General features: G+C 36.3%; 2 protein-coding genes across 6 annotated transcripts in view; one reads left to right on the plus strand and one right to left on the minus strand.

The window, feature by feature from the left end:
• Positions 1-6434, minus strand: part of ZCWPW2 (zinc finger CW-type and PWWP domain containing 2) — a 218258-nt gene extending 211824 nt beyond the window's left edge. For 2 of the 4 annotated variants that reach the window (XR_013162874.1, XM_077129946.1), the window contains exon 1: positions 6204-6434. The gene's annotated coding sequence lies outside the window, so the exon portion shown is untranslated. The remainder of the gene's footprint in view (positions 1-6203) is intronic. The other 2 variants (XR_013162875.1, XR_013162876.1) reach the window with 2 other exon arrangements.
• AZI2 (5-azacytidine induced 2) overlaps positions 6303-27133 on the plus strand; it is a 35102-nt gene continuing 14271 nt past the window's right edge. Inside the window, exons 1-5 of one of the 2 annotated variants that reach the window (XM_077129945.1) lie at positions 6303-6834; positions 22647-22867; positions 24106-24231; positions 24704-24803; positions 25849-25997. In XM_077129945.1, coding sequence (XP_076986060.1) covers positions 22652-22867; positions 24106-24231; positions 24704-24803; positions 25849-25997 — 591 coding nt within the window. In that variant the 5' untranslated portion in view covers positions 6303-6834; positions 22647-22651. The remainder of the gene's footprint in view (positions 6835-22646; positions 22868-24105; positions 24232-24703; positions 24804-25848; positions 25998-27133) is intronic. The other variant, XM_077129944.1, reaches the window with a different exon arrangement.

Consider the following 27133-nt stretch of genomic DNA (forward strand, 5'->3'; position numbering starts at 1 on the left):
ACAATTTACCCAATTTCCCCCTTTATCATTCCCTATTATTTACCTATTTATTTTTCCTTATTTTTTTATTCATCTGTCCATATATTGGATAAAAGGAGCATCAGACATTAAGTTTTCACAAACACACTATCACACTGTAAAAGCTATAAAGTTATATAACCTTCTTCAAGAATCAAGGCTACTGGTACACAGTTCAACAGTTTCAGGTACTTCCCTCTAGCCACTCTAATGTACTGTAAACTAAAAAACAATATCTATGTAATGCATAAGAATAACCTCCAGGATAACCTCTCGACTCTGGTTGAAATCTCTCAGCCACTAAAACTTTATTTTGTCTCATTTATCTCTTCCCCTTTTGATCAAGAAAGCTTTCTCAATCCCATGATGTCAGGTTCCTACTCATCTCAGGATTCCTGTCCCAGATTACCAGTGAGATTGACACGCCTGCCTGTCCATCTTTTGATACCATAAAACTATCAGAATTACTGCAGTTTGGGGAGACACATTTTTTGGGCCCACAGACCATCTGATTTCCTGCTTTGCACTTAGCAATAAACTCTTTCTCTCTTTGAAACTCTGGGGTCTTAGGAATTTGTCATTGAACTTTTCAGGTAAAGAACCCACCACCTTTGTCTGGAAACAAATAGATAGGCTAGAGAGGGAGAAAAGCCAAATGGGATTGATATAAAATATATGTCCAGAGAAAGTGATTAATAAAATATCACTGAATAAAAAAATGTTTTTTTTTCCATTGAAGCATCAATTAATTACTCCTAGGCAATCAAAAAAATCTACACTAGGAAACTATGTCTTTCATATTTTAACTATTAGAAAGTTAACTATTTACTTTTACATTGCATGAGTTGGGCAATGGTTGGGAAAATTTCCCTATTTACTTTTACATTGCATGAGTTGGGCAATGGTTGGGAAAATTTCCCTATCTCCTTACAATATATTTTAAAAATTTCTCTCTGTATATCTAACTGAAGTCTAATGACATCTTTCATCACTGTTTATTTGGTAACTTTATAAAATAACTTTCCTCTGAAAAGCTGACTTTCTGTTGTTTTCTTACAAGAAACCTCAAAATAGATTAATTTATTCCTCTCATTTTAAATTGGAAAAAAAATTATTTTCTTCATAGGCACATATAGAAACTGTCAACAAAAAATAAATGGCAGGCAGTTTCTTGCCATGTCATTAAATTTCATATAGTTCCTTGTCTATGTGACTGATTTTCCTGTGATTATTTTACTTCCTTATAATTTATAAAGCCATTTTGTCTGTGTATCCCAGTGCCTAAAACATCATCTGACATATTGTAGGTGCTAAATAAATATGTGCCAAATATTAAATGAATAAATACATATCCTAGATAGCAAGACAGTGTAACTGTCAACCCTCACAGGAGAGTTGTTCTACCTTATTTAATAAGTTTGAGATTATCTCTATTGGGTCTTTTTTCTCTGAAAAATCTACTACCCTTATTCTGGCTACTCTGTGGCTGTTCTCCTGCTGCTGTTCTCATATTTTCTCTCTATACTCCTCTGGTTTTTTTGGACTATTAATTTTTCTTCACCTACCCAGTTTTCCACCAGAAAGTCACTGCATTTAGATACTGGGTTTACAATTATAATATTCATGTTTATTTTGAAAAATGAAAGCTCTCTGTCAGAAATAAAATGCTGTTGTCTGCAAAGCATTTCAGGTCAACAAGTTATCAAAAAAGTCTTCAAGGCTATAGAAAGATGTCTTCAAACTTAATTATTCTTGTATTTCCCAGAAGAACTCTGAAAATCTTTGTGCACCCTCACATATTTTATGTTAACTTAATTTTTTTCTTCATACATACAAGAGATATATTTTTGAATATTGGAAAGATTGGTATTTTAAAATAAAACTGATATCTTTCATAAATGGAACATAATAGTAATTTGATATAATTTGAAAAGTACATGAAAAATCTCTCCTTTAACAGTTAGGAACCTGATATCATTCCCTTTCTCCCTGAATCCATATTTTCATCCCACTTCCCTACATAAGTTTATCCCAATGTAATATAAATGCTTAAAAGTCTGCTGAAAGTCTTTTAAATTGATCACTCTCATATTTCCCTTCCATAAAACTATGCATATAAATTTAAAATTCCGGAGGACATAAGTTTGAAATTTTTTCTTAGTACTATGTTATCATTAAATTACTAGAATATTCATGAAAATAACTATATAACAAATTACAATCATTATAAAACATTAAAAGTAAGCTTTTATTGGAAATGCATCTCATGCATATCAAAAGGCCTTTTCCCCTCCAATTAGGTCATACAAGCATAGATGAATACTATTTATTGCTAGAAAGAAACAGAATATAGGTTCTTAGTTTTTCTTCTTCCATTCTGAGTATTTGAGAGAGGAAGGATTTTTGCTTATAGTAATTATCATTTTTTGAACTCCTAAATTATATACGAAAAATCACATAGAGGTATGTCATCAAAAATTATTTTTAATGCTCAGGTGACAACTCAAGGTACTTTCAGAGTACTTTTGAAAGCAGTTGGGAATCATGAGCCTTGCAAAAGAATTAGCTACACAGTCATTAAAGTCATTCACTTTCTAGATACCACTTCAAGATTTAGGCCAGATTAAAAGAACTGTTTTATCCTTAGAGCGGAAGAGGAACAACCAGCAAAAAGGAAAGGGGAAGGCATGCTTGAACCAGGCACACTCTGAGGCAGATCAATTTTAGTGAAGAAGTACGTCAATAACCTAAGAATTAACCTCTTAAAACTATCCTTATTATATATATTGTATACACTCTCTGGAAAGCCTCCTGAGGGTAAGGGTAAGGGAAATGTCTTGTTCAGTTTGAAGACTGCTTCTTTAGGATACACATAAGTTTAGACACATATAAGTGAAACAGAGGTCATGGACATTAAGGAGTTCACAACCTTCCTGTGTGTGTGTGTGTGTGTGTGTGTGTGTGTGTGTGTTTGGGAGGTATGTGATGAGAATGGGAAGAAATGGGGAGAAAGGGATTCAGACCATGTATGCTTAGATATCAGAATTTTCAATAGCTCCTACATTAAATGGAAATTTAAAAGTAGGACAATAGGCTAAAAAGAAAATATTTTAAGGGGAAGGTGGACTTTACACATAGCTTTTAAAGTATAGAATTTGATTCAGCTAACTGTGACTCTCTTTCTTCAAAACGAACACAAATATACTACACAAATTTACCATAAAACTTACCTACCTCAAATTTTGGATTTATAGGGGTCTTAAACTTTTTATAACTTCTTCTGTCAGGCACAGACTTCTTCTATCAAATAATATAATTTCACTTTTGGTAGTATTCTCGAATCTGCTTTTTATCTCTACCATAAAAATGATGAGATGTGATGTGATGAGATGGTGATGTGATGTGATATGTGTATATGTAAGAGAGAGAGAATATAGAGGGAGAAATGCTTTTACAGTTTTACTGATGAAATGACAGTGAAACTGATAAGCTGATGTTAATATGAAAAGACTGACACTGCTATATAACTGAATAGTTTTAATATCTTAAGTCTATTCTGCTGATACTGATGAATTATATCCATTTAGGGTCTACCACAAAGCACAGTACTTATTATATGTAACAAAAAAACAGAAAACACAAGTTAGGGTGGTTTGATTTCAATAAAATTGAATTAATATATAATTTAAATAGCTAATTAGAAAGATCTACTTTTAAGATGGCCCTAAAATACTGCATTTTTACTGTTTGCGCTACCTGTAAATCTTCACAGCTTAGAAAATAGACATACCTCTTACTTAAAACAAAAATAACATGCTATTTTCTTCATTGATTTTGTATCTGTCTAATTAAATAAAAATAAGATTTGAACCAGCTCTAAACATTCATGATTGCCTAGAAATAACTGACACCTACTGAGCCACAGTCAGGGGTTCTGTTACATTCTTTGTGTAGATATTGCTTTGCAACCCAAACTACTCCAGTGAGAAAGGAGATCTAGCAGCAACCAAATATCATTCAGGAGTCCTGTCCCTGACTGGGGAGAAAGAGAAGATGAGGAGGAGATCTTATGGCATCTACCCCTCCATTTTTATTCATAACACCCTATAAACATCACTCACACACAGTTCCTGGTGTCAAGAGTGTAAAATTCAGTACAAAATGACCATTTTGTAACAAGTGTATTTTTTTAAAGCAGTGAATTGTTTTGAAAATTTTAGATTGGTTTGCAACTACAAAAAAAATGTAATGATTAAAAAAAAAAGGTTGTCTCAAACCTGATCTGGGATAGAACTTTTTGGATGATGTAATTCACAATTCCCTTTTGGGAAGAAATAAGCATTCTTAAGAAAAAAGGAGAAAGAAAGAAAAAAAAACACTTTTCCAACAAACTTTTAAGAGAATTAAGACTAGTTCTAGTAAACCAGCGATGACCTATTCAGATCACTACTGGCTAAGAATCTAGTGATCCTACAATTCATTTTTGTTATTTGGGTTAGCAATGATTATCTGACCATTCTCTTTTCCTATAGACTGTCACTTCCAAGACCATATCTTTTACTTATCAGACATCTTTTCTTTTGCAGCATAATTATAACAAAACTTTTTAACACATGCTTATAACTAAAACTAAGTTTTCTTTAACAAGTTATTTGCCATAGTAATTAAAACAAACGCATGTAAGTTGGTGGGAAGTGATCATTTCCAGCTAAATGCAGTGAATATATGTTATATTTTGTTGTAACACAATAGGGTACCACTCCCTAAAAAGAAAATTAAAGTTGATTTACTTGACTAAAAGGATAAACATGCATTCTGTAAAAGCAAATAACTTTGTTTATAATTGGTAAATGTGAGTTTTAAAACAAAATTGATTCTCTCACCAGATAAACTTTAAAATTTTGAGCTATGCCATTTTCTTTTTTATTTAACTTAAAAAATAAAGATGAATTTTCCTGCCTTTTCAACAATTCCCAAATTAATCTCAATTGTGAATAAAAGTTCAGAAACAGAATGCATTTCTACATCTACAAATTTAAAACCAGATTATCACTTTAAAAAAAAATTATTTCCAGGACCTCAACCAGTTTTATTTTGTTAACGTCCTTCAAAATTATTCAAAACATACTGCTCTGGTGGTTCCCTTTGAAACAGAAAATTGGTAAAGCACATTATGGAGGCAATCAAAAAGGGCTGATCCTTGTCCAAAATATTAAGAATACTGTTCTCTTCCATCTCCTAGCCCAGGAAATTGGAGCTAATGGATCTCCTTTCTAAGTGATTACATTAACGTGTATTTTTGGATGCTTTAAAAATATCATGCAATCTTATTGTGGTCATAGGTCAAAACAGCTGTGAAATTTCACGTAAATCTAAACAAACAAAAAGCTTAAGAACAATAAATAAATATTTAAAGTAAACTCTTAAATTGAATTCACCGTGTTGACCTTACAGGTGGGCTAATGAGTTTAAACGCGATTCAAAATGATATTCCATCAGAACACTGACTTAATATTTAAAAACCCAACAGTCAAAATATTACCTTAGGGGGTGGTGAGGGGCGTCAGTGCTGCTAACTGGCGGTTAGTGAGGGTAAACTCCCTATGATTAGGATTTTCTTGTTCGTTCGTTAGCCCTGCGGCTCTAGCGGCTCCACCTGGCTGCGACCCCCCAAAATTGTAACGATTCAATTTTTCATGGCTCTACAGCTCAGAGCTAAATGTCATCTAGAAATAACCAAGAGTGGTGACAAATACTGGACAACCGTGTATAACCCCAAAGCTTTGCCACCCTCTTTCTCTCATTACATGAACTCCACATTTTTTTAAAAACAGCGCCCTGGAATTCGCGTTTTGGTTTTTGCAGAATAACTCCGGGACCTTGAGCAATTCACCGACTTTGCCCTTCAAATGATCTGAGGGTGGGCAACGGCGTCCGGAAAACAGAGCCCAGGGGTAGGTTGAAGGGTTAAACGGCTTCCCACAGCACACATCTAACACATTTCCTAATTTCCAACCACCATAAGGCGACAGCTCCATAAACCCATAAGGGCGCTACTAATAGCGCCAGCACGCACTACGTGCTGGGGGACCCCCAAGTGGCTGTAGTGGGCAACGGACTCGTTAGACAGAGACTCTGAGGAAAACCCTCGGCCCAACCGCCACTGGGACGGAAAACGCTCTTACCAAGCTCTGGCTCCGCCTCCACCTTCTAGTGTCGACGCTAGCACCGCCTCGTCGCGCCGTAAAGGCTCACGGGACATGTAGTACGCCACGTCCACCCTCCCCCAACTCCCTCGGGCCTGACTTCCGGCTTCCTCGCGCGGTTCTGGCACTGAGCCCGCGGGCAGCGGAAGTCTGTCTGTGGTTGTGCGTTTCACGTCCTCCCGTTCAGCCCCCTAGACAGCGGTTCCCCTACACCCCTTCACGGCGCGCGCGCTGCCGGCAGTCCGCGCGGGCTCTGACGAAGCTGAGGCCGCGGGGCCTGGGTCTCGCGCGCGTGTTGCTGGGTAACAGGCCTTCTGCGGCCACGGCTCGGCCTATTTTGCTTCGGCTGGTCGCTACTTCCAGAACCTCTTAGGCTCTTGTCGAGGGGCAAGGCCGCTTCGGGCCTGGCGCGGCCGAGGCGAAAGACATGGAGATCTGTCCGCTGTGCTTCTGGAGCATTTGCCTTCGCTGGGGAAGCGGCGGTGTCGTCGAGGAAACCGGAAGCCCGTGGTGACCCCTGGCGACCCTGCTTGTTTTGGGTCCTTTTCCAAACACTGGGGAATCGAAACTCAGCGACCCTGGGGGCAGCCCAACGTAACCTGGCTTCAGGGTGAGTGACTCGCTTCGGCTGAGCCGGGGCTGGGATTGCGGGAACTAAACTCGCTTCTGTTGCAGATGAAAAGAGTCACGTCATTTTCTCTCAACTTCCCCCTCCCCCGTTTGTCTAGAGAGCCGCCCATGCTTTGGCATTCGTTGCTACTGTCACCCTTGCGCCCAGCTGTTCTGGGCCTTTCTTGGCCCTTCACTTTACTTCTCCCCTGTTGCTCATTTTCTTTCCGTGGTCTGATTTAACGGGACGCCTTCAGTTTTATTTCATTCATTGAGATGGCATTTCTCTTGGAAAGGAAGGATGGACGTGTGGATAGGACGACACTGTCTGGGGCATCTGCATGGTGGACACCAATCTCCTACACATTATTGAAGGCAAATAGTCGATACTCGTAGTTTCTTGAGGGTCTAACCTGTGTATTCAGTACGGTCTTCGGTTATGCCGAGTGACCAGCACATGCAAGGTAAGCTGAGACCCTCGTCCCTATAGACAAGGAGGGCACATACTTGAAAGTGATATAAAATACCCATGAAAGCAGTAATACAAATAAAAGCATAAATTGTTTCAGTACATATCGGAAATGTGCTAAGTAATCTAACTAGTGACTCACTAAGATTGAAATTGACCCTTGCCCCTAAACTTAGAGGACACTTTCTTTTTCACTATTGAAATTTTAAGTTGTATTTGTCAAAAATCTCAAGCCATAGTTTAAATTCAGTTTTCTAAAAACGCCATATCTAATTTCCAACCTGTTGTGATTACTCCATCGTGTGTAGATTGAGAGTTATATCTCTCTCAAAGGGCTGTTAAAATTTTTTCCATGATATTGTTAGCAAACTGGGAAATCATATATAATTATATAATTATATATAACAGGGCAGCATAGTGTGGTGGGAAATACATTGGATTAAGTTAGAACAACCAGGATCTGAGTTCTGAATTTTCCACTTACTCAGTTGGCATTGGGCAAGAGTCTAAACAATGTCTTCATTTTTTCTCTAAGATGGGAGTAATGCTTACTTTGCAAAGCACCAAAGTATAGTTTTTAAGAGCTATGTGGCTCTGGAGTCATCTAGCTGATTTCCATTCATTCCTGGCCCATCTGTCTCCCTCTCTACCTCTCCCCTTTCTAACACGTTTTAGTTTCTCCACCTCTGAGGTAGGAGATGCTCACTACCTCGGATGAAGAATAAATGAGATATTGCCTGTAAAAGGCATACCCACTGCCTGGCATATCATAATTACTTAGTAAAAATAATTACTACCACAGAGTTGTCATGATTATTAAATAAGATGATGTTATGAAGTTCTTGGTAATCCATGAAATAATAAAACGTAACTTTTTTCTTTCTTATACTGCTTATATTCTGAATTGAAATGTAGTTCTCTAATCCCTGTTGCAAATAATAATTGTTAACACCACTAACGTTTAGTGTATAATAGGTGCTCAGTTGCATTGCGATGTATTTTATGAAACCAATTAACAGAAATAGACTGTTCTTATTTATGTATTCCCTGGAAGATACTCTTATGATTCCCAGGCCATGCAAATTGATTTCTATACTAACGGCAGTTAATAAGATAACTCAGTATTTCTGATGCTGAGTATATTTTTGCTTACTCACTGAACTGTAGGCATTTAGTGCTTAGAGACATAAATTATCTTCATAAAAGGCATTTGATTATCTCTCTCATCAAACTAGTTAGGTCATTCCTGCCCCTATTCATTATAAATAGAGAAAAAGGAGTTAAGTGTTGGTCTGCTTGCTTCTGTAAGGCTTAATTCTTGTTCTCTAGTATCTTGACTTGTTTATAAGGAAATGGGTATAGGAATATCTAGAGTTCTCAGAGTAGAATATATGATAGAAGTTCTAAATAAGATTGATTGGGAGGCAATGTAGAATAGTGAAAAGAGCCTACCAGATAGGGCTTGATTCAAACCTCAGTTCTGTCATGTACTACCTGTGTAATCATAGGCAAGTTTACCTCATCTCTCTGAGCCTCAGTTTCCTCATCTGTGGTGGTGATAATATCTTTCTTGCCAAGTTTGGTGTTGACTTAAGGAAGTAATATGTGTAATATATCTCTTACACTGTTCTAGTTTCCTTGAGTGCTCAAACAAATACCAGGAAATAGGCTGACTTAGACAATGGGAATTTATTTGCTCGTATTTTTGAGGCATCATCAAGGCTATGTGCTTTCTCCCTAAAGACTACCATTCTGGGGGTGTTCTGGGGCTGGCTGCTGATGATCATTGGCCCCTGTCACATGGTGAGTCACAAGGTGACATCTGTGGACTCTCCCTTCTCTTCAGGTTTCATTGATCTCAGCTTCTTGCTTTTCTGGCTTTCTCTCTCATGACTGAATTCATTCCATTTATAAAGGATTTTAACCCTAATTTAGGTGGGGCAGACCTTAACTAAAGTAGCCTCATCAAAAGGTCCTGCTTACAGTGAGTTCACACCCACAGGTTCTTAGATTTAAGAACCTGTTTTTCTGGGGTACAAACAGCTTCAAGCCAACATACTTATTATGGGTAATAATGTAAATTCTGTTTTAATATTATCCTATGAATTAAGATAATAGTACCTATCTAGGAAAATGATCAATAAATAGTAGATACTATTATGATGAAATGTGAAAGGATAATCATATTTATTTTTAGAAGAAAGACCAATCTAGTGTCAGAAGATACTTCTGTCTTTTCTAGTATCCCACACCCAGGTATATGAAGGCATATGAAGAACTGAAGACCCTCTGAGTATTGATTGTAGTAAAGACTGAAGTTGAAGATTTTAAACTTCTAAAATAATTCTGATTAATAATGTTTGAATAAACTGCATTGTTGTTTTTTCCTTATGCCTCTAAACATCTTTCTTCTTAATCCTTTTGAATTCTCTCTTCATTTATACTTCTCTAATGTAAATCTCTAAGAAGAAACAGACTTCACTACCCAATATATAAAATGTTTTCATGACTGCATATAGATATATTTGCTTGCAGGGCATATAAAAAAATGGGCTTCTTATACTATTGTGAAATGAGATGAATAAAAATGAAATTAATATTAAAAACAAAATCTCCATGTAAAAGTTAGGTGGTGTTTATCAATTGATAACATAGCGCTAACTATGCCCCCAAATGTTTAAGAGTACAAGTTATAATTGAAATTCTGTAAGTCATCTACCTCACTTAACTTTGTTCCCTCTAGATTAGTGGTCCTTAAATTTGAATTACCTGGAGTACTTATTGAAAGTACAGTTGAAGTTTTCACCTCAGATACCTGATTTGCATAGATCTACAGTGAAGCCTAGCAATCACTATTTTTAAACAGAACTCCAAAAGATTCTGAGGTAGTAGTTCACATCTAAAATTGTGAAACACTTCTCTAGGTCATCTCCATTTTCTTGGAATGCTCTTGAAAAAACTAAATTTCTTTGTAGCGTGCCCATGTGGAATACATTTATTACTGATTTTCATTATTGAGAGAAATCCAAACTTGCCATTGAACAATTTTTTAATATGTTTTTAAAAATTTAAAAATTAATGATTTTTGTGGTTCAGTGGTAGAATGCTTGCCTTCCATGCAGGTTCAATTCATAGACTGTGCAACCCCCCTGCACCGCCCCCTTAAAAAACATAAAGTGGTTGTACTATTTAAAATAAATAAATAAAAAGTTACTGATTTTCATTCCTGTTAAACTGTTTAAATATTGGCTAGTCTTTTAATAATCTACTCTTTGATAATAATATGCCCATGACACTCATTTTTGCATAAATTAAAGGTTTGTTATTTTGACATAATTTAAATTGTGGCAAATAAGATAAATATATTAGTGTAGGGCGAGTTTTCCCAAATGTTGAAGGATAAACTATAGCTTGGTCTAGTTTGTTAATAGCTGGCTAGGCTTTTACCATTTATTGAGAAAATCAAGCTTTCTGGGCCAGTACTTCAGATACTCAGGATTTTGGTTTGCTGAAGCTGCTAGAATGTAATATACCAGAAATGAAACAGCTTTATAAAGGGAATTTATTACATTACAAGCTAGCCATTTCTGAGGCCAGAAAAAAATGTCCAAACTAAGGCATCCAGGAAAGGATACCTTGATTCAAGAAAGGCTGATGTCTGTCATGTGGGCAGGCATGTGGCTGGTGTCTGCTGATCTTTGTTCCTGGTTCATTGCTTCTAACTTCTCATGACAGTGGTTTCCTCTCTAAGTGTCTGTGGGCCTTCACTTAGCTCCTCTGGGCTCTGGCTTGCTTAGCATCTCATAGGAAGACACATGGCAAATTTGCTGGGCTCTGCCCGTATCTAGGCATCTGCTCTCTCGATCAGCACTCCAGGCATCTCCAAACGTCCATGTCTCTGTCAGCTCTGAAGCAGCGGTTCTCCGAGTGTCTGTATCTGAGGTTTCTCCAAAATGTTTCACTTCTTAAAGGACTCTAGTATAAACTAATCAAGACCTGCATTGAATGGGTGGAGCACATCTCCATCTAATCAAAGGGTCCACAGCTGGGTGTGTCACATCTCCATAGAAGTAATCTAATCAAAAGGTCTTCAGTGATATTTTTCTTATGTAAATTTCTAAGAAGGATTTCTCTAAGAAGGGTGTGTCATATCTCCATGGAAACAATCCAATCAAAGTTTCCCACCCTGAACAGTAGATCTGATCCCACAAGATTGGATCAGGATTCAAACATGGCTTTTCTGGGGGTACATAATAATTTGAAATTAGCACACCCAGTTTTCATTTCAGTATACTAATAAATATAATGGGATATCTGCCTTGTATTATTTGCTACTTTCCTAAGAAACACAGTGTTCCTGTTCTTCAGCTTTTAGCCTCTAGAAGTCTGATTTGAACAGCTAATATGATAAGCAGGGATATTTCTGATATTTACGTGATATTATTTATTTTTTCAGGGATAAAAATTAAATTTTAAATTTACAAAAACTTGAAATACAAATTTTATTTATTTATTTATTTATTTGCATGGGCAGGCACTGGGAATTGAACCTGGGTCTCTGGCGTGGCAGGCAAGAACTCTGTGTTGAGAGCCACCGTGGCCCGCCTGACAATTATTTTTAATGACAATTATTTTTTAAACTTGACACATATCTGTGCTGCTAGTGAATATCTCTTTGATGTGCTTTAGCATATGGCTAATTTTTATGTAATTTTTAGGGCAGATAAGCACTTTTCATGCCAATTTCTTGTACATTTCAACTCATTTGCAGGCTAAAGAATAAAAATATAGAGTAATTATATAAAACTTAAAAGGTGTTTCTTTTGTGCAAATACTATCTTTCTTATATGTAGAAAGAGACGAACATATGTAACTTTTTGGTGCTTTTAAATATGAGGCAACAGGTATATAAAGTCAGTCTGAACTATTCATTTTGGTTTAAAAATATGCATTTGACTAGTATTTTTATAATGCCCCTTCAATCTAAGGTACTGATAAAGCTTCCCATGGGTTCCTACTCTTGTGGTTCCTTTTAAAAAAAAGAACATTTAAAAATTTCCAAAATCTGTATGCTATGCCCAGCAATAAACAACTCCTCCTGTTCTCCTCCCTCAAACCCCTTGTAAACTCTAATGTACTTTCTCTTTTGACAAATTTGCTGTGTCGTAATAGTTCATGTAAGTAAAATCATGCAGTACTTGTCCTCATCTGCCTTGTTTATTTCACTTAGCATAATGTTTTCAAGGTTCATCCATGTTACACCACGTCTCAGAAATGCATTATTTTTCATAGGCAAATACTATTCTTTTGCAAATATGTACCGCATTTTGTTTATGCATACATCTGCTGATAGACATTTGGTTTGTTCCCACATTTTGACTATTGTGAATAATATTGCTATGAACAGTGCTGTACCAGTATCTGTTTGAATCCCTGTTGGAAGTTTCTTTGGGTATATACCTAGGAGTGAAATTGCAGTCATACAGTAATTCTGTATTTAACTTCTTGAGGTATCTCCATATTGCATGTACTTGATCTCTTTGTCAGAAATGAATTGGACATATATATGTGGGTCTGTTTCTGGACTTTCAGTTCTGTTCCATTGGTCTGTATGTCCTTATGCCAGTATCAACATGTTTGATTGCTGTATTTTTTTTTTAATATTTTTATAGAGAAATCTTCACACACATACAATCCATCCATAGTATGCAATCAGTAGCTCACAGTATCATCACATAGTTGTATATTCACCACAGTGATCATTTTTAGAACATTTGTATCACTCCTGAAAAAGAAATAAAAAGAAAAAAGAAAAAACTCACACTTCCCATACCTCTTACCCCTCCCTCTTATTGACCACTAGTATTTTGATCTGCTCAACTTTTACCCTTCATCCCTCCCAGGGTAGGGAAGGATAAATAAAATAAATCCTTATTTCTTTACTCATCTGTTCCTACCGTGAATAAAAGGAACATCAGACACAAGGTTTTCACAGTCACATGGTCATATTATAAAAGCTGTATAGTTGTACAGTCATCTTCAAGAATCAAGGCTACTGGAACTCAGTTCAACAGTTTCAGGTATTTCCCTCTAGCCACTCCAATGCACCATAAACTAAAAAGGAATATCTATACAATGCATAAGAACAACCTTCAAGGTAACCTCTCAGTGCTGTTTGAAATCTCTTCATTCACTGAAACTCTTTTGTCTCATTTCTCTCTTCCCCCTTTTGGTCAAGAAGGCTTTTTCAGTCCCCTCATGCCAGGTTCTGGCTCATCCCAGGAGTCCTGTCCCACAGTGCCAGGGAGATTTACACCCCCAGAAGTCATGTCCCACATAGGGGAAGGGCAGTAAGTTCACCTGCCAAGTTGGCTTAGAAAGAAAGGCCACATCTGAGCAACAAAAGAGGTTCTATGGGAGTGACTCTTAGTAACTTCTCCTTTGCAGGAATAAGCTTCATAGGGGAGAACCCCAAGATTGAGGGCTTATCCTATTTAATTGGTTGTCCCCATTTCTTGAGAGAATTTCAGGAATTCCCCAGATGGGGAAGTTGAATATTTCCTCCTTTCTCCCCAGTCCTCCAAGAGAACTTTGCAAATGCTTTTTTATTCTCTGCCCAAATTACTCTGGGATATTTTCGGGCATCACACTAACCTGTACAAACCAACAAGAGCTCATGCCCTATTCAAAATTCCATGTAATTATAGTGTTCAAGTAAACTGACCATACAAGCTAAATTAGTTAATGTGCTACCAAAAATATAAATTAAACATATCTCCCTTTGATCTCGCACAGAGGTTGAAGTTTGAAAATATGGGCCATATCATCCTTTACCCAGTATTCTGATTTACCTTAGTCCTATCCAGATCAGCTTCATTCATATCTCTAGTCAAAGTCTCATCACTCTTTCAACTTTTTTTTTATCAGTTGCTATATGGAGTAATGCTGACTTTCATAGCTTCAGAGCTCTAATTCTGAGTCTCAGGTGTCACATAAATACCAGAAGTTTCAGGGAATGATCAAGTTATGTACAAATACCTCAGTATTTCAGAATTTAGAAATATCATTTACAACTCCTGAGTATGTATGATTGCTGTAAGAGTTTACAATCTAGAAACCTTTGCAGTAGGCTCTAATCTGATAACCCATGCTCTCAACTTCAGTTCTCTGAGTTTGTATATTGTAGTTAATCCATATGAGTGAGGCATGATAATATTTGTCTTTTTGTTTCTGACATTTTATTCAACATACCGTTCTTAAGGTTTATTCATGTAGTTGCATGTCTCACAACTTCATTCTTTCTTCCAGTTGCTCAGTAATCTGTTGTATGTAAACACCACAGTTCCCCCTTCCAATCCTCAGTCATTGCACCCTTAGGTCACCTCCATCCATTGCCACTGAGTCCTCATTCTCAGCTCCTCCAGGTATATACCGAACAGTGGGGTTGCAAGATCATATGGCAACCCCACCCCTAGCCTCCTTTGGAACCACACTGCCTTCCATGCCTGTCAGCTATCCTCCCAACAGTGAATAGGTACTTCTCTTTCTCCACACTTTCTCCAGTGCTTGTTTCTCTTTCATTTTTAACCAGTTTTTTTCGTACATTATACAGTCCAACCTAAGTAAACAGGCATGCCTTCGCCACCACAAGCTCTATGAAGACATTTCCTTTTCTTCTGCATAGAATCCATACCCCATCCCCACGGATCTGATATTCTGACTGGTATGTCTCAGAGGAGGTCTTAGGATTATTTTGTTTGGAGTATGTTGTGCTTCTTAGACATGTATAATTAAGTCTTCCATAAGGGCTGAGAAATTTGCAGCCATTTTTTCCTCAAATATGCTTTCTTCTCCTTCTCTTCTCCTTCTGGGACACCCATGACACAGATGTTTGCATGCTTTGTGCCTTTATTCAAATCCCTGAGATTCTTCTCAAGTTTTTCCATTCTCTTTACTGTTTGTTCCTCTGTCTTTAAGATTTTGATTGTCGTATCTTCTAATTCAGTTATTCTTCTGCCTGTTCTACTCTGCTGTTGTGTGTCTCTAGTATATTTCTGTTGTGCCTTTCATTACCATAATTTGTTGTGTTTCTTTTCATACTTTCAAGTTCTTTAGCCATATTTTTTTTCATCTGTTTAAATTGGTTTAGGAGATTGATTTGATCATTTTTGATTAATTGTTCCAAATTCTTTATCCCTCCCAACATATTTTCTGGTTAAATTAGCATGGCTTGCAATTTTTTTTTTTGCTGCTATCTGGGCCTCTTATCTTTTTTTTTTTTTATTTTTATTGTATACCTTAAGCAAACATAAAAACATTCTCGACATATAACCATTCTATACATGGTATAGAATCAGTGGCTCACAATATCATCACATAGTTATGTATTCATCACCGTGATCATTTTTTTTAACATTTGCATCTCTCCAGCAAAAGAAATAGAAAAGAAAAAAGAAAAAATTCGTACATACCATACCCTTTGCCCCTCCCTCTCACTGACCATTAGTACTTCAGTCTACTCAATTTATTTTAACCTTTGTTCCCCCTATTTGTTTATTTTTATCCATAGTTTTTACTAATCTGTCCATACCCTAGATAAAAGGAGGTTGATCTTGGCTTCATAGAATGAGTTAGGTAGCCTCCTGTTCTAGTTTGCTAGCTGCTAGAATGCAATATACCAGAAACAGAATGTCTTTTAAAAAGAGGAATTTAATAAGTTGCTAGTTTACAGTTCTAAAGCCGAGAAAATGTCCAATCAAAGGCAGGAAAAGATACCTTGGTTCAAGAAGGCCGATGAAGTTCAGGGTTTCTCTTTCAAGTGAGAAGGCACATGGTGAATACGGTCAGGGCTTCTCTCTCGGCTGGAAGGGCATATGGTGAACATGCCGTCATCTGCTAGCTTTCTCTCCTGGCTTCCAGTTTCATGAAGCTCCCCGGGAGGTGTTTTCCTTCTTCATCTCCAAAGGTTGCTGTATTGTGGACTTTCTGCTTTGTGGTGCTGCTCTCTCTGAATCTCCCATTCTCCAAAATGTTTCCTCTTTTATAGGACTCCAATAAACCAATCAAGACCCACCCAAATGGGTGGAGACATGTCGTCACCTAATCCAGTTTAACAACCAATCTTGACTAAATCACATCTTACAGGGAGATGATCTGATTACAGTTTCAAACATACAGTATTGAATAGGGATTATTCTACCTTTATGAAATGGGATTTTGATTAAAACATGGCTTTTCTAGGGGGCATACATCCTTTTAAACCAGCACACCTCCCCTCTTCTTCAACTTTTTTTGAAGAGTTTGAGCAGGATTGGTACTAATTCTTTCTTGCATGCTTGGTAGAATTCACACGTGAAGCCATCTGGTCCTGGACTTATCTTTTGTGGGAGCCTCTTGATGACTGGTTCAATCTTTTTACTTGTGATTGGTTTGTTAAGGTCTTTTATTTCTTCTCGAGTTGATGTTGGTTGTTTGTTCCTTTCTAGAAAGTTGTCCATTTCATCTACCTTGTCTAGTATATTAGCATGTAGTTTTTCATAGTATTCTCTCAGTGAGAGAATTTCTGCATAGTATTCTCTTAGTGAGAGAATTTCTATGGTGTCAGTGGTTATGTCTCCTCTTCTATTTCTGATTTTATTTATTTGCATCCTCTTTTTCTTTTTGTCAACCTTGCTAAGCCTCCATCAACTTTATTTTCTCAAAGAACCAACTTCTAGTTTTGTTGATCTTCTCAGTTGTTTTCATGTTCTCAATTTCATTTATTTCTGCTCTAATCTTCATTATTTCTTATCTTTTGCTTGTTTTGGGGTTAGTCTGCTGTTCTTTCTCTAGTTCTTCCAAGTGAACAGTTAATTCCTTGATTTCTGCTTTTTCTTTTTTTTTTTTTTCATAGGTAGGCACCAGGAATTGAACCCAGGTCTCCAGCATGGCAAGCGAGAACTCTGCCTGCTGAGCCACTGTAGCCTGCCCACTTTTTTTTCCTTTTTTGTTATAGACGTTGAACACAGTAAATTTCCCTCTTAGCACTGCCTTTGCTGCATCCCATCAATTTTGGTATGTTGTGTTTTCATTTTCATTTGCCTCAAGGTATTTACTGATTTCTCTTGTAATTTCTTGCCCCCCTGTTGTTTAAGAATGTGTTGTTTAGCCTCCATATTTTTGTGAATTTTCTGGCTCTGCCTGTATTGATTTCTAACTTCATTTCTTTATGATCCAAGAAAGTGTTTTGTATGATTTCAGTCTTTTAAATTTATTGACACTTGCTTTGTGACCCAGCATATGGTGTGTCCTTGAGAATGCTTCATGAGCACTTGAGAAAAACGTGTATCCTGATGGTGTGGGGTGTAATGTTCTGTAAATGTCCAAGTCTAGTTCGTTTATTGTATTATTCAAATTCTTTGTTTCTTTTTTGATCCTCTGTCTAGATGTTCTATCTATTGATGAGAGCAGAGACTTGATGTCTCCAGCTATTATGGTAGGGGTGTCTATTTCTCCTTTCAGTGTTTTCCTCATGTATTTTGGAGCACTCTGGCTCAGTGCATAAATATTTGGTTATTATGTCTTTTCTTTGAATTGTTCCTTTTATTAATACATAATGTCCTTCTTTGTCTCTTTTAATTGTTTTACATTTGAAGTCTAATTTGTCGGATATTAATATAGCTACTCCTGCTCTTTTCTGATTGTTGTTTGCGTGAAATATCTTTTCCCAACCTTTCACTTTCAACCTATGTTTGTCCTTGGGTCTAAAGTGAGTCTCTTGTAGACAGCATATAGATGGGTCCTGTTTTTTAATCCATTCTGCTGGTCTATGTCTTTTGATTGGGGATTTTAATCCATTAACATTTAATAGTTATTACTGTAAAGGCAATACTTTCTTCTGCCATTTTGTCTTTTGGATTTTATACGTCATATCTATTTTTTTTTCTCTTTTTACCTTTACTGACGGTCTTCATTTCTACACTCTTCTCCATAGCTCTCTCTCCTGTCTTTTCCTATCTGCCTCTAGTGCTCTATTTAGTATTTCTTGCAGAGCCAGTCTCTTGTTCACAAATTCTCTCAATGATTATCTGAAAATGTTTTAATTTCCCCCTCATTTTTGAAGGACAGTTTTGCTGGATATTGAATTCTTGGTTGGCAGTTTTTCTCTTTTATTATCTTAAATATATCATACCACTGCCTTCTTGCCTCAATGGTTTCTGCTGAGAAATCCACACATAGATTTATTGGGCTTCCCTTGTATCTGATAGATTGCTTTTCTCTTACTGCTTTCAAAACTGTCTCTTTCTCTTTGACATCTGACAGTCTGATTAGTAAGTGTCTTGGAGTATGTCTATTTGGATCTGTTCTGTTTGGGGTATGCTGCACTTCTTTGATCTGTGATTTTTATGGCTTTCATTAAAGATGGGAAGTTTTCAGTGATAACTTCCTCTATTAGTCTTTCTCCTCCTTTTCCCTTCTCTTTTCCTGCTGGGACACCCACAACATGTATATTTGTGTGCTTCATTTTGTCACTCAATTCCCTGATACCCTGCTCCTATTTTTCCATTATTTTCCCTGCATTTTATTTTGTGTGTCAAATTTCAGATGTCCAGTCCTCCAGTTCACTAATCCTTTCTTCTGCCTCTTCAAATCTATTGTTGTAGATATTCATTGTTTTTTAAATTTCTTCTATTGTATCTTTCATTTGTGTAAGTTCTGTGATTTGTTTCTTCAGACTTTCAATTTCTTCTTTTTGTTCACCCATTGCTTCTTTATATCCTCCCTCAACTCATTATTGATTTGATTTTTGATGAAATTTTCCCTGACTGTTTGAACATCCTAAATTAGTTGTTTCAACTCTTGTATCTTATTTGAATTGTTGGTTTGTTCCTGTGACTGGGCCCTACCTTCGATTTTCCTGGTATGACTCATTACTTTTATGCTGGCATCTAGGCATTTGATTTCCTTGATTAACTTATTCTGGAGATGGTTGCCACTTTTACCTAGGATTTTTTTGCTGGATGGCTTTGTTCTCTATTCTTTGAATTCAGTTCAACTTATTCTAGACCTCTAGCATAGGTTTTGTTTAATTGATCAGAATTTTTCAGTTCTTGTTTTTCTGTTTCTTGCCCTGTCTATATGGAGCCTCTTTTTTTTTTTTTAGGAGAATCTCCTCAGATACTATAGACCCCAGTCAAATTTTCCCAGACCAGACTGGCCTCCTTTCAGGAGGAAAGAGTCACCTGCATCAGTTTTCCCTGAAGGTGAGACCCAGCAGGTTGACAGACTTTCCTTTGAAGCTTCTAGAATCTTTGTTTTTCCTATCCTGCCCAGTATGTGGTGCTTGTCTGCCTATGGCTTCCTACCAGTATAAAGTGATGTGTGCCTAACTTCAGTAGACTCTCCCTGCTAAGTGCATGGTTGAGATAGAGGAGAGGTTGTAAGCTGGCTTTAATTGCTCACAGTTTTCCAGTCCCTTGGGCCTGAATTTCTTGAGGAAAGGATTTGAACTGAGCTGAGCCCCACCCCTCTTCTGGAGAAGGCACAGCCTCCAGGAAATTAACTCCTTTCAACTGTCCAGCCACTTTGTCTCTCAGACAAGCTTAATTATGCCCTTGCTTGGGACAGCTGGAGCCTGAGACGCTTTGGAGTTCTGTCTAATGAGCTGTTAAGTAGTAGAAACAAAGCAAAAAAAAAACTTTTTCAGAGCAGAACCTCCTTTCCAAGGGTTTGTTAATCAAGAGCTTAAGTTGATAAGTTGCTCTATGTATCTCCAGATTCTTTTTTTAGGGTCCAGCCCTTTTCAAGTATTTTGTGCTGTCCGATCCAAAAAGTCTCTGTATTTTTTTTTTTTTCCATCAGTCCTGCCCCCTCTCTGCCCCATTTATCTCAGCTCTTATTCCAGGTTTATCTGAGCCAGGGGCCTATTTCCAGTAGTCAAAATTTGTTAATTAACTCCACAATTTGGGCTTGGTTGAGCTAAGCCCCTGCTGCTAGTAAAGCCTCTTTCCTTTCGCCTCGGAGAACCAGGCTAATGTGCCCATGAGGGACTGGCACTGGCCTCCACGGCTTGGGGGACTTCCAGTTGTGTGTGGGGTCACAGACAGTCAAGCTTGTCCAGACTGGTGTATGCTGTGTGTTCCGTCACTGATGTGGCCCCAGCAGTTATTCTATACTATTCCTAACTATTTACTAGCTGCTCTGGAGGACGAACTAAATCCTACAGCTCACTAAGCTGCCATCCTGCCTCTATCCCACCATTAACTTTTGAATGCTCCCCTGAAGTGTACACTAGGCTCCTTGCTGGGAACATCCCTTTTATTATCTTGATGAGAGTATCCTGAATGTCAGTTTCCCTTACTTGTCTAGGATTTTGTTGATTGGGTTTGTGTTAAAACTTTTCTTTGGCACTTGTTTTGTCAGTATTTCCCAGCTATATCAGGGCCAGGGATCCACACGGGGGCACAGTCCAATTCCAAAAGGCCCTAGGGAGAAGATCAGGAAAGCAGCTTCCCAAAACTGTACTTCCAGGCCTGCCCAGCAGATGGTGCACTTTGGCAGTCTATTCCCTATCCCTGACAGAGGAGTGGTATTTTTAAACCTCTGTCAGCTCTGCTTCTGAGGCGGCAGATACAGTGGCACCATGGGCACCTGCCTGGACAGGCCAAGGCTTTGGGACCCAGAAGTCAGATTTTGCCAGCATTTGGATCAGAACTGTGCTGCGGTCTCTTCTGTTCCCAGGGGTTGGCAGGGCTTCCCTGATTCTCCCAGTCTACAGCATCCTGCTGGACAGGAACTGGGCCTACCAGAAGGTACTTGCCTCCACGGGTTGGGGTGGGCACTGGGAGCCACCGCCAAGTGAGTCACTCCTACAATTTCTCTGTTTCTCCATCTACTCTTCCCTGGATGTTGTATGAGATACTCTTGAGCTCCAGAACAGGTGCTCTGGATGGTTTCTGCCTGTCCTTTAAGTGTTTTTTTGGTGGAAGAATAAGCCCTGCTCCTCATTTCTCTATCTTCGTGGGAGTCTTCAAATAGCCCATACTTTTTTAAAGGAAATATGAGGGTTTTGACCATCTGCAGTATGATTAGAATGATATTTGCAATTTTTGAATAAAGTGGAATCCAAAAGGGAAAAGGAAACCTCTTTAGTGGAATAAAACTCTTTAACTCTTTCTTCTTCATTAGGACAAGTAGCTTGCATGTGTAGCAGTAAAAGTTAATTGTGGTTATAACTGTCTGACATTGTTTGAGATACTCTTTAGGTAGGTAGTAGAGTTCATTCCTTTTTTTTTTTTTTTTAATTAGAGAAGTTGTAGGTTTGTAGACCAATCATTCATAAAATACAGGATTCCCATGTGCCACACTAACACCTTGCATTGGTGTGATCTATTTGATACAGTTGATGGAAGCACATTTTTATAGTTGTAATTCAAATTGTAGCCCGTGGTTTAACTTAGGGTTCACTGTGTTGTGCAGTTTCATAATTTTTTTTATATTTTATTTTAGTACTATATATATAAAACCTAATCTGTAGTTAAATGGTCTGTTTATACCATTCAGCTCTGTATGTACTATGTTACTTTGGGAAAATACTTAAATTCATTCTACCTCAGTTTCCTCATCTATTAAGTTCTTGAACAGTGAGTTATACTAGTAAGCAATCAAATGTTATTTCTATCTAATGCAAGGGGTACTAAATATAAACAAAACTTTCCGTAATTATTCATCTAAGATACATGAAATTTCATCAACAGTCTTTGTTTAGAATGCTGTATTTAGTATTTTATACTGAAAATGTTTTAAGGAATTCTTGTAGTATATTGTAATGAATTATATCAGAGTTTTTAAAAAATTTATCATTTGAGAACCTATGAAACTTGCCACTCCTGTCTAAGAAAGAAAATGTTTATGAAGGAGAAATATATGGATATAAACTGTTTAAAATATTTGATCTTTTTAATGAAAATTTTACTTTTCATTAAATATAACTTTATTAGTAAGTTACAAAACTTGATAATAAGAGTTTAGATTATGGTTTTAAATGCTTCATCAATGTCAGCTCTATTATTAATAACCCTATGAGGTAGTTATTACTTCTTGTATTTTGTAAATGAGAAGAACAAGGCAGAGAGGTAAGTAACTTGCCCAAAATCACACAGATACTAAGTGGTAGAGCTTGGATTTGAATCCAGGCAGTCTGAGATGCTAGAGTCCATGCTTTTAATCACTTGCTATACTTCCTCTAAAAGAAACAGGAGCTTTTAAAAATTGTACCAATGTTAAATTTTATTTAAATATATCTTTTTTATACTCATTTATTCAGTGAAACATTTGTATTCCTAGTTTTTTTTTCTTTTAAATAGCTGTCATGGATGAACTGGTAGAAGATGATATCTGCATTTTGAATCATGAAAAAGCCCATAAGAGAGACACAGTGACTCCAGTCTCAATATATTCAGGAGATGAGTCTGTTGCTTCACATTTTGCCCTTGTCACTGCATATGAAGATATAAAAAAAAGACTTAAGGATTCAGAAAAAGAGAACTCTTTCTTAAAAAAGAGATTAAGATTTTTGGAAGAAAAGGTATATTTTTTACCTTCATTATGTTCTAAGAGATAAAGAATAATTCAAAACATTTGAAATATTTTTTCTGTTCTTTTCCATAATTACATTGAATTTCCAAGGATAACTCACTGCTTATCTCAAAACTGGCTATATTGTATTTATCAAGGTGTCTTTAATATATCCTGTTTGGTGTGAACATCTGTAGAAAGGATTTAAGAATTTGAAAGGGATATAATCCAGATATTTCCTTTCCTCTTTTTTCAGATCCCTTTATGCTTATAGCTGTGTATATATTTTATTTAGAATGTTAACATCTGTACAAAAGTAAGTGACGTAGCAACAAGGGAAATTTAGCATCAAAGAAGAAAACTTGGGAACGCTGTTCTGTTTAATAATGTCTCTCTAGACTGAAAGTTTACTAGGACACATCGCTTTATTTCAATGTTCTCTTTTGTCCTTGAGTGTACATATAATAGCAGTTTATGCTTTTAACAACTAAATTAATGTCTTCTGATTACCTTTCCATACAGAAATTTGACACTGTAAATGTTTTAGGATATATAAGAAAGCTTAGCTAATTCAATATAAATAAATCATCTGCTCTAGCTGGTTTTGTATATTGGAAAAGCTTCCTCATTGCTGTTTTTTTTTTTTTTGAGTTTTAAAGTGTTACCTTAGCTTAGTTTATATTTTTTTCAGGTTAGATCAGTTTGTTCATAGTTGACAAACAGTTTCTTGCACAAAGGATAAAGGGAGTGGATTCTTAGCATTTGGAAGGAAATGGATTATTCTGTTAAAGAAACTTGGGGATAAGACTTTAGAGTTCGATTCATTTGAGGAAGGTATGGGGAAGGAGAGTCAATTATAAACATAATTTCTTTACATTCATATGATTCTTTTTGCTTTAATGATGAGTAAATGAATTTGTGACACTATGATAGAGTAAAAGGAGGCAACATTTTAGAGCTCATATCTTGCTTATTTTTGTATTACAAATATGTTCTAAAACGTGCTATAAAGTATAAAATACTGATTGAGCAAAGACATGGAAGGCTTTTGAAAATAGTCTGCTTTCTTAATTTTCTATTTTCTTAGTAGTATAAATTATAATTGTATGGAAGTAAAATGTTCATTTAATTAATAGCCTGGGCTTTTTTTTCTTGCATTACAACTGAAGACAGATATGGCACCATCAGGTCACTGACATTTCTTTAATGCAAAATATCCTTTTAAGTGTCCTCTTCTGATTTTTATAGCTTATAGGAGCTCAGTTAGATGAAGAAACAAGTTCTGTGGGACGAAAACAAGTAAATAAGGCCTATCATGCATATAGAGAGGTCTGCATTGATAGAGATAATTTGAAGAGCAAACTGGATAAAATGGTAAGTTGGTTAGAAAAGAGTATCACCTATATATTGCAAATGAGTTTTCCCTGTAAAGAGCTTTACAATTAGAAATAAGAGGTTAAAGATTTACATTAATAAGATAAAATTTAAAATATAGATGCTCAAGGAAAAAATGGAAATTTTTAATAACATTGTAACATTTATATACAAAATAAACAGTTGATATATAATGATGCTTAGGTCTTAATTACATCTAACAACACTAACTTGTTTTGAAAAATCATGACATGAGAAATTTGTCACTGTTGAAACAAAAAATAAAAGCCATTAAGTGAAATATATACTAAATTAGAAAAAGGAAAAGAGATTACTGAGAAATTGAGTTCATTTTCCCACCTTACTTTTAAAGTGTAGAATGAGTTTTTTCGATATGTACCTGAAAATTAATATATAATACCAACCTATAGATTTTATTGAATGTAATTTGGCATTTTCCATACTTAAATAGAATAAAGACAACTCTGAATCTTTGAAAGTGTTGAATGAACAACTACAGTCTAAAGAAGTAGAACTCCTCCAGCTAAGGACAGAAGTGGAAACTCAGCAGGGTATGCTGTTTACTTGTTATAAGTATTCTAACAATCATTTTTCCATTTATGTATTTTATACATGATCAGTTTTCTATAACTTTTTGCTAGGGCCTTATTTTATTTCTTAGGCTTAAGTTAATTTCTCTCTTGTGCTCTCACAAAGTACGAACTCCTTTTAATTTTTCCTTAGATATAAATTGCACATTTCCTAGAGAAAATATGATTGTTTTTAATTCAGGGCTAGTTTGTAATGAAGTAGAAGAGGAATGTGAGAAACCTTTTTTGCACAGGTGTGCCCTGGTTTTCCTTTCCTACTGAACTTTGCCCACCATTAGATACATGGCCATAGGATAGTTACATTTACTTTTTTTTTTCCCTTATCTTTTTCTTCCCGAAGGTTGTTATAATATGCAGATGAATGCCGGTATGGAAAGTTAAACCTGGGGATATGGTCATTAGCCTGTTCCCATGAGAATAGGAAAGTAGGCCCCTGAGAGACCTTTTTGTAGGAATTGAGTTCGCTCAAATTCTCAGGGTGGGTAGGCTTTTTCAAGAGAGAGAGATTAAGGCACTGAGTATTATTATATTCGAAGTCAAGGATAAGACAATATTCCAGTTGTACTTAGTTTCTACTTTGGAATGTTTATGAATAAAACTTTTGACTATTCAGTATTCGAGGTCCTATGGTCAAACCAAATACTCTCTGAAGAAACGAGGTGGAGTAATTAGCTTACTTAGCCTCAATTTATTATTTTTATCACTGTTGTAACTTGACATATGTAAAATAGGAGATTATTGATCTGTAATATGCTTGATTTCCAGACTGGCAAATTTGTACTTTAACTTAAATAGAAAATGGGGAATGGAGGTAATTAATACATTCTGAATTTCTTATTCTCATTAGCACAAATCTTTGAAAGTAATTACTGTTTTTAAAATTACTTATTGTGCATGCTACATATTAGCTGTTCTATTATTTTGTATTTTACCAGCATAACATTTTTGGGGTTGCAACCAGCACAGAAAGCAGAGATAATAATTTTGATGTCCATCCTTTTTGCAGTGATGAGGAATTTAAATCCCCCTTCATCTAACTGGGAGGTGGAAAAATTGAGCTGTGACTTGAAGATCCGTGGATTGGAACAGGAACTGGAACTGATAAGGAAAGAATGTAATGATCTGAAAATAGAGCTACAAAAATCCAAACAAATGGTATAATAAACCTATTGAGAAATTCAGAATCCTGTGTGCTTCATATGTAGGATTTATAACTAAGTACTAAATCAAAGTTGACATAACTTGCTGCTACCTAAATAGAAAGGGAATGTTCTCAGTCACTGAAAAATCATGTTTATCTTTTAATGATTTTGCTAAAATGTGATAAACTGCATCCTTTTAATGATTTCAGAATAGTGTAATTTTGTTGCTTAAAAAAGCTTGGCAGTTGATTAATATTCTATAATTGTTTTTTCAAAACTCCCTTTCCTTCAGTTTTCTTAATTTTTTTCTCTGTAAAGTTTAAAGAAAACTCAAGTTTGATAATTTGATTAATCTGTATATCACAGAAACAACTTGATTTTTAGAATTCTTAAAAAAAACATAATTTGAGCCCACTTCTTATTCAGAAGTCTAGAACATTTTGGGCAGCCTTAACTATCAGCAGACAACTGAAAATACAGGAAATTGGGAAGGGAAGAAAGTCTTTTGAACTGCAAAAATGTGGTCAGCCTAAAGCCATCCACTAAAACACAAATGTAAGGTCCTCACCAAGAGTCTATTTACTGGTATTTTACATTTGTTTCTAACAAGCTTGGATATATAGCTTTCGATATCATGATAGATAGTACTGAGGATAAAAAGGGGAAATGATAAAGAATCAGGGAAATCTGAAAGCCATGTACCAAATGCAAAATTTAAAATGGTTGTCACAGGAATGGGAAATCTTAGTAGTCTGGATTCAGATAGCCATTATATATTTTAATAGCCTCTGTGGACATTCATATATTTCAAAATAAGGAAACTGGTTGTATAACTGTTTCTCAGCACAACTGTTTTGCCCGGTAGAAAATTCTAGCACTACAGAGAGGTGTGTCTCCAATCCCAGGTTTCTGTGGGATGCCATAGGAATGTATATTATGGAATGTATGGAAAGTTCCACTTGAAAGAGGAACCGCTTCCCAAACTTTCTGATGGACAGCCAGGACTCTGCCTCTGAAGCCTACATGTTCTTGGATGGAGCTGACAGTTCTCTCTTCTAAATGTAGTCTTTTTTTACTGGTGACCACAACATTAGAATGAGCCAGGCATTAAGAAATATATAGCATTCTGTATTGGCTGTGGCCAAATGA

The sequence above is a fragment of the Tamandua tetradactyla genome, chromosome 15, assembly GCF_023851605.1.
Source record: "Tamandua tetradactyla isolate mTamTet1 chromosome 15, mTamTet1.pri, whole genome shotgun sequence".
NCBI classification, from domain to species: Eukaryota; Metazoa; Chordata; class Mammalia; order Pilosa; family Myrmecophagidae; genus Tamandua; species Tamandua tetradactyla.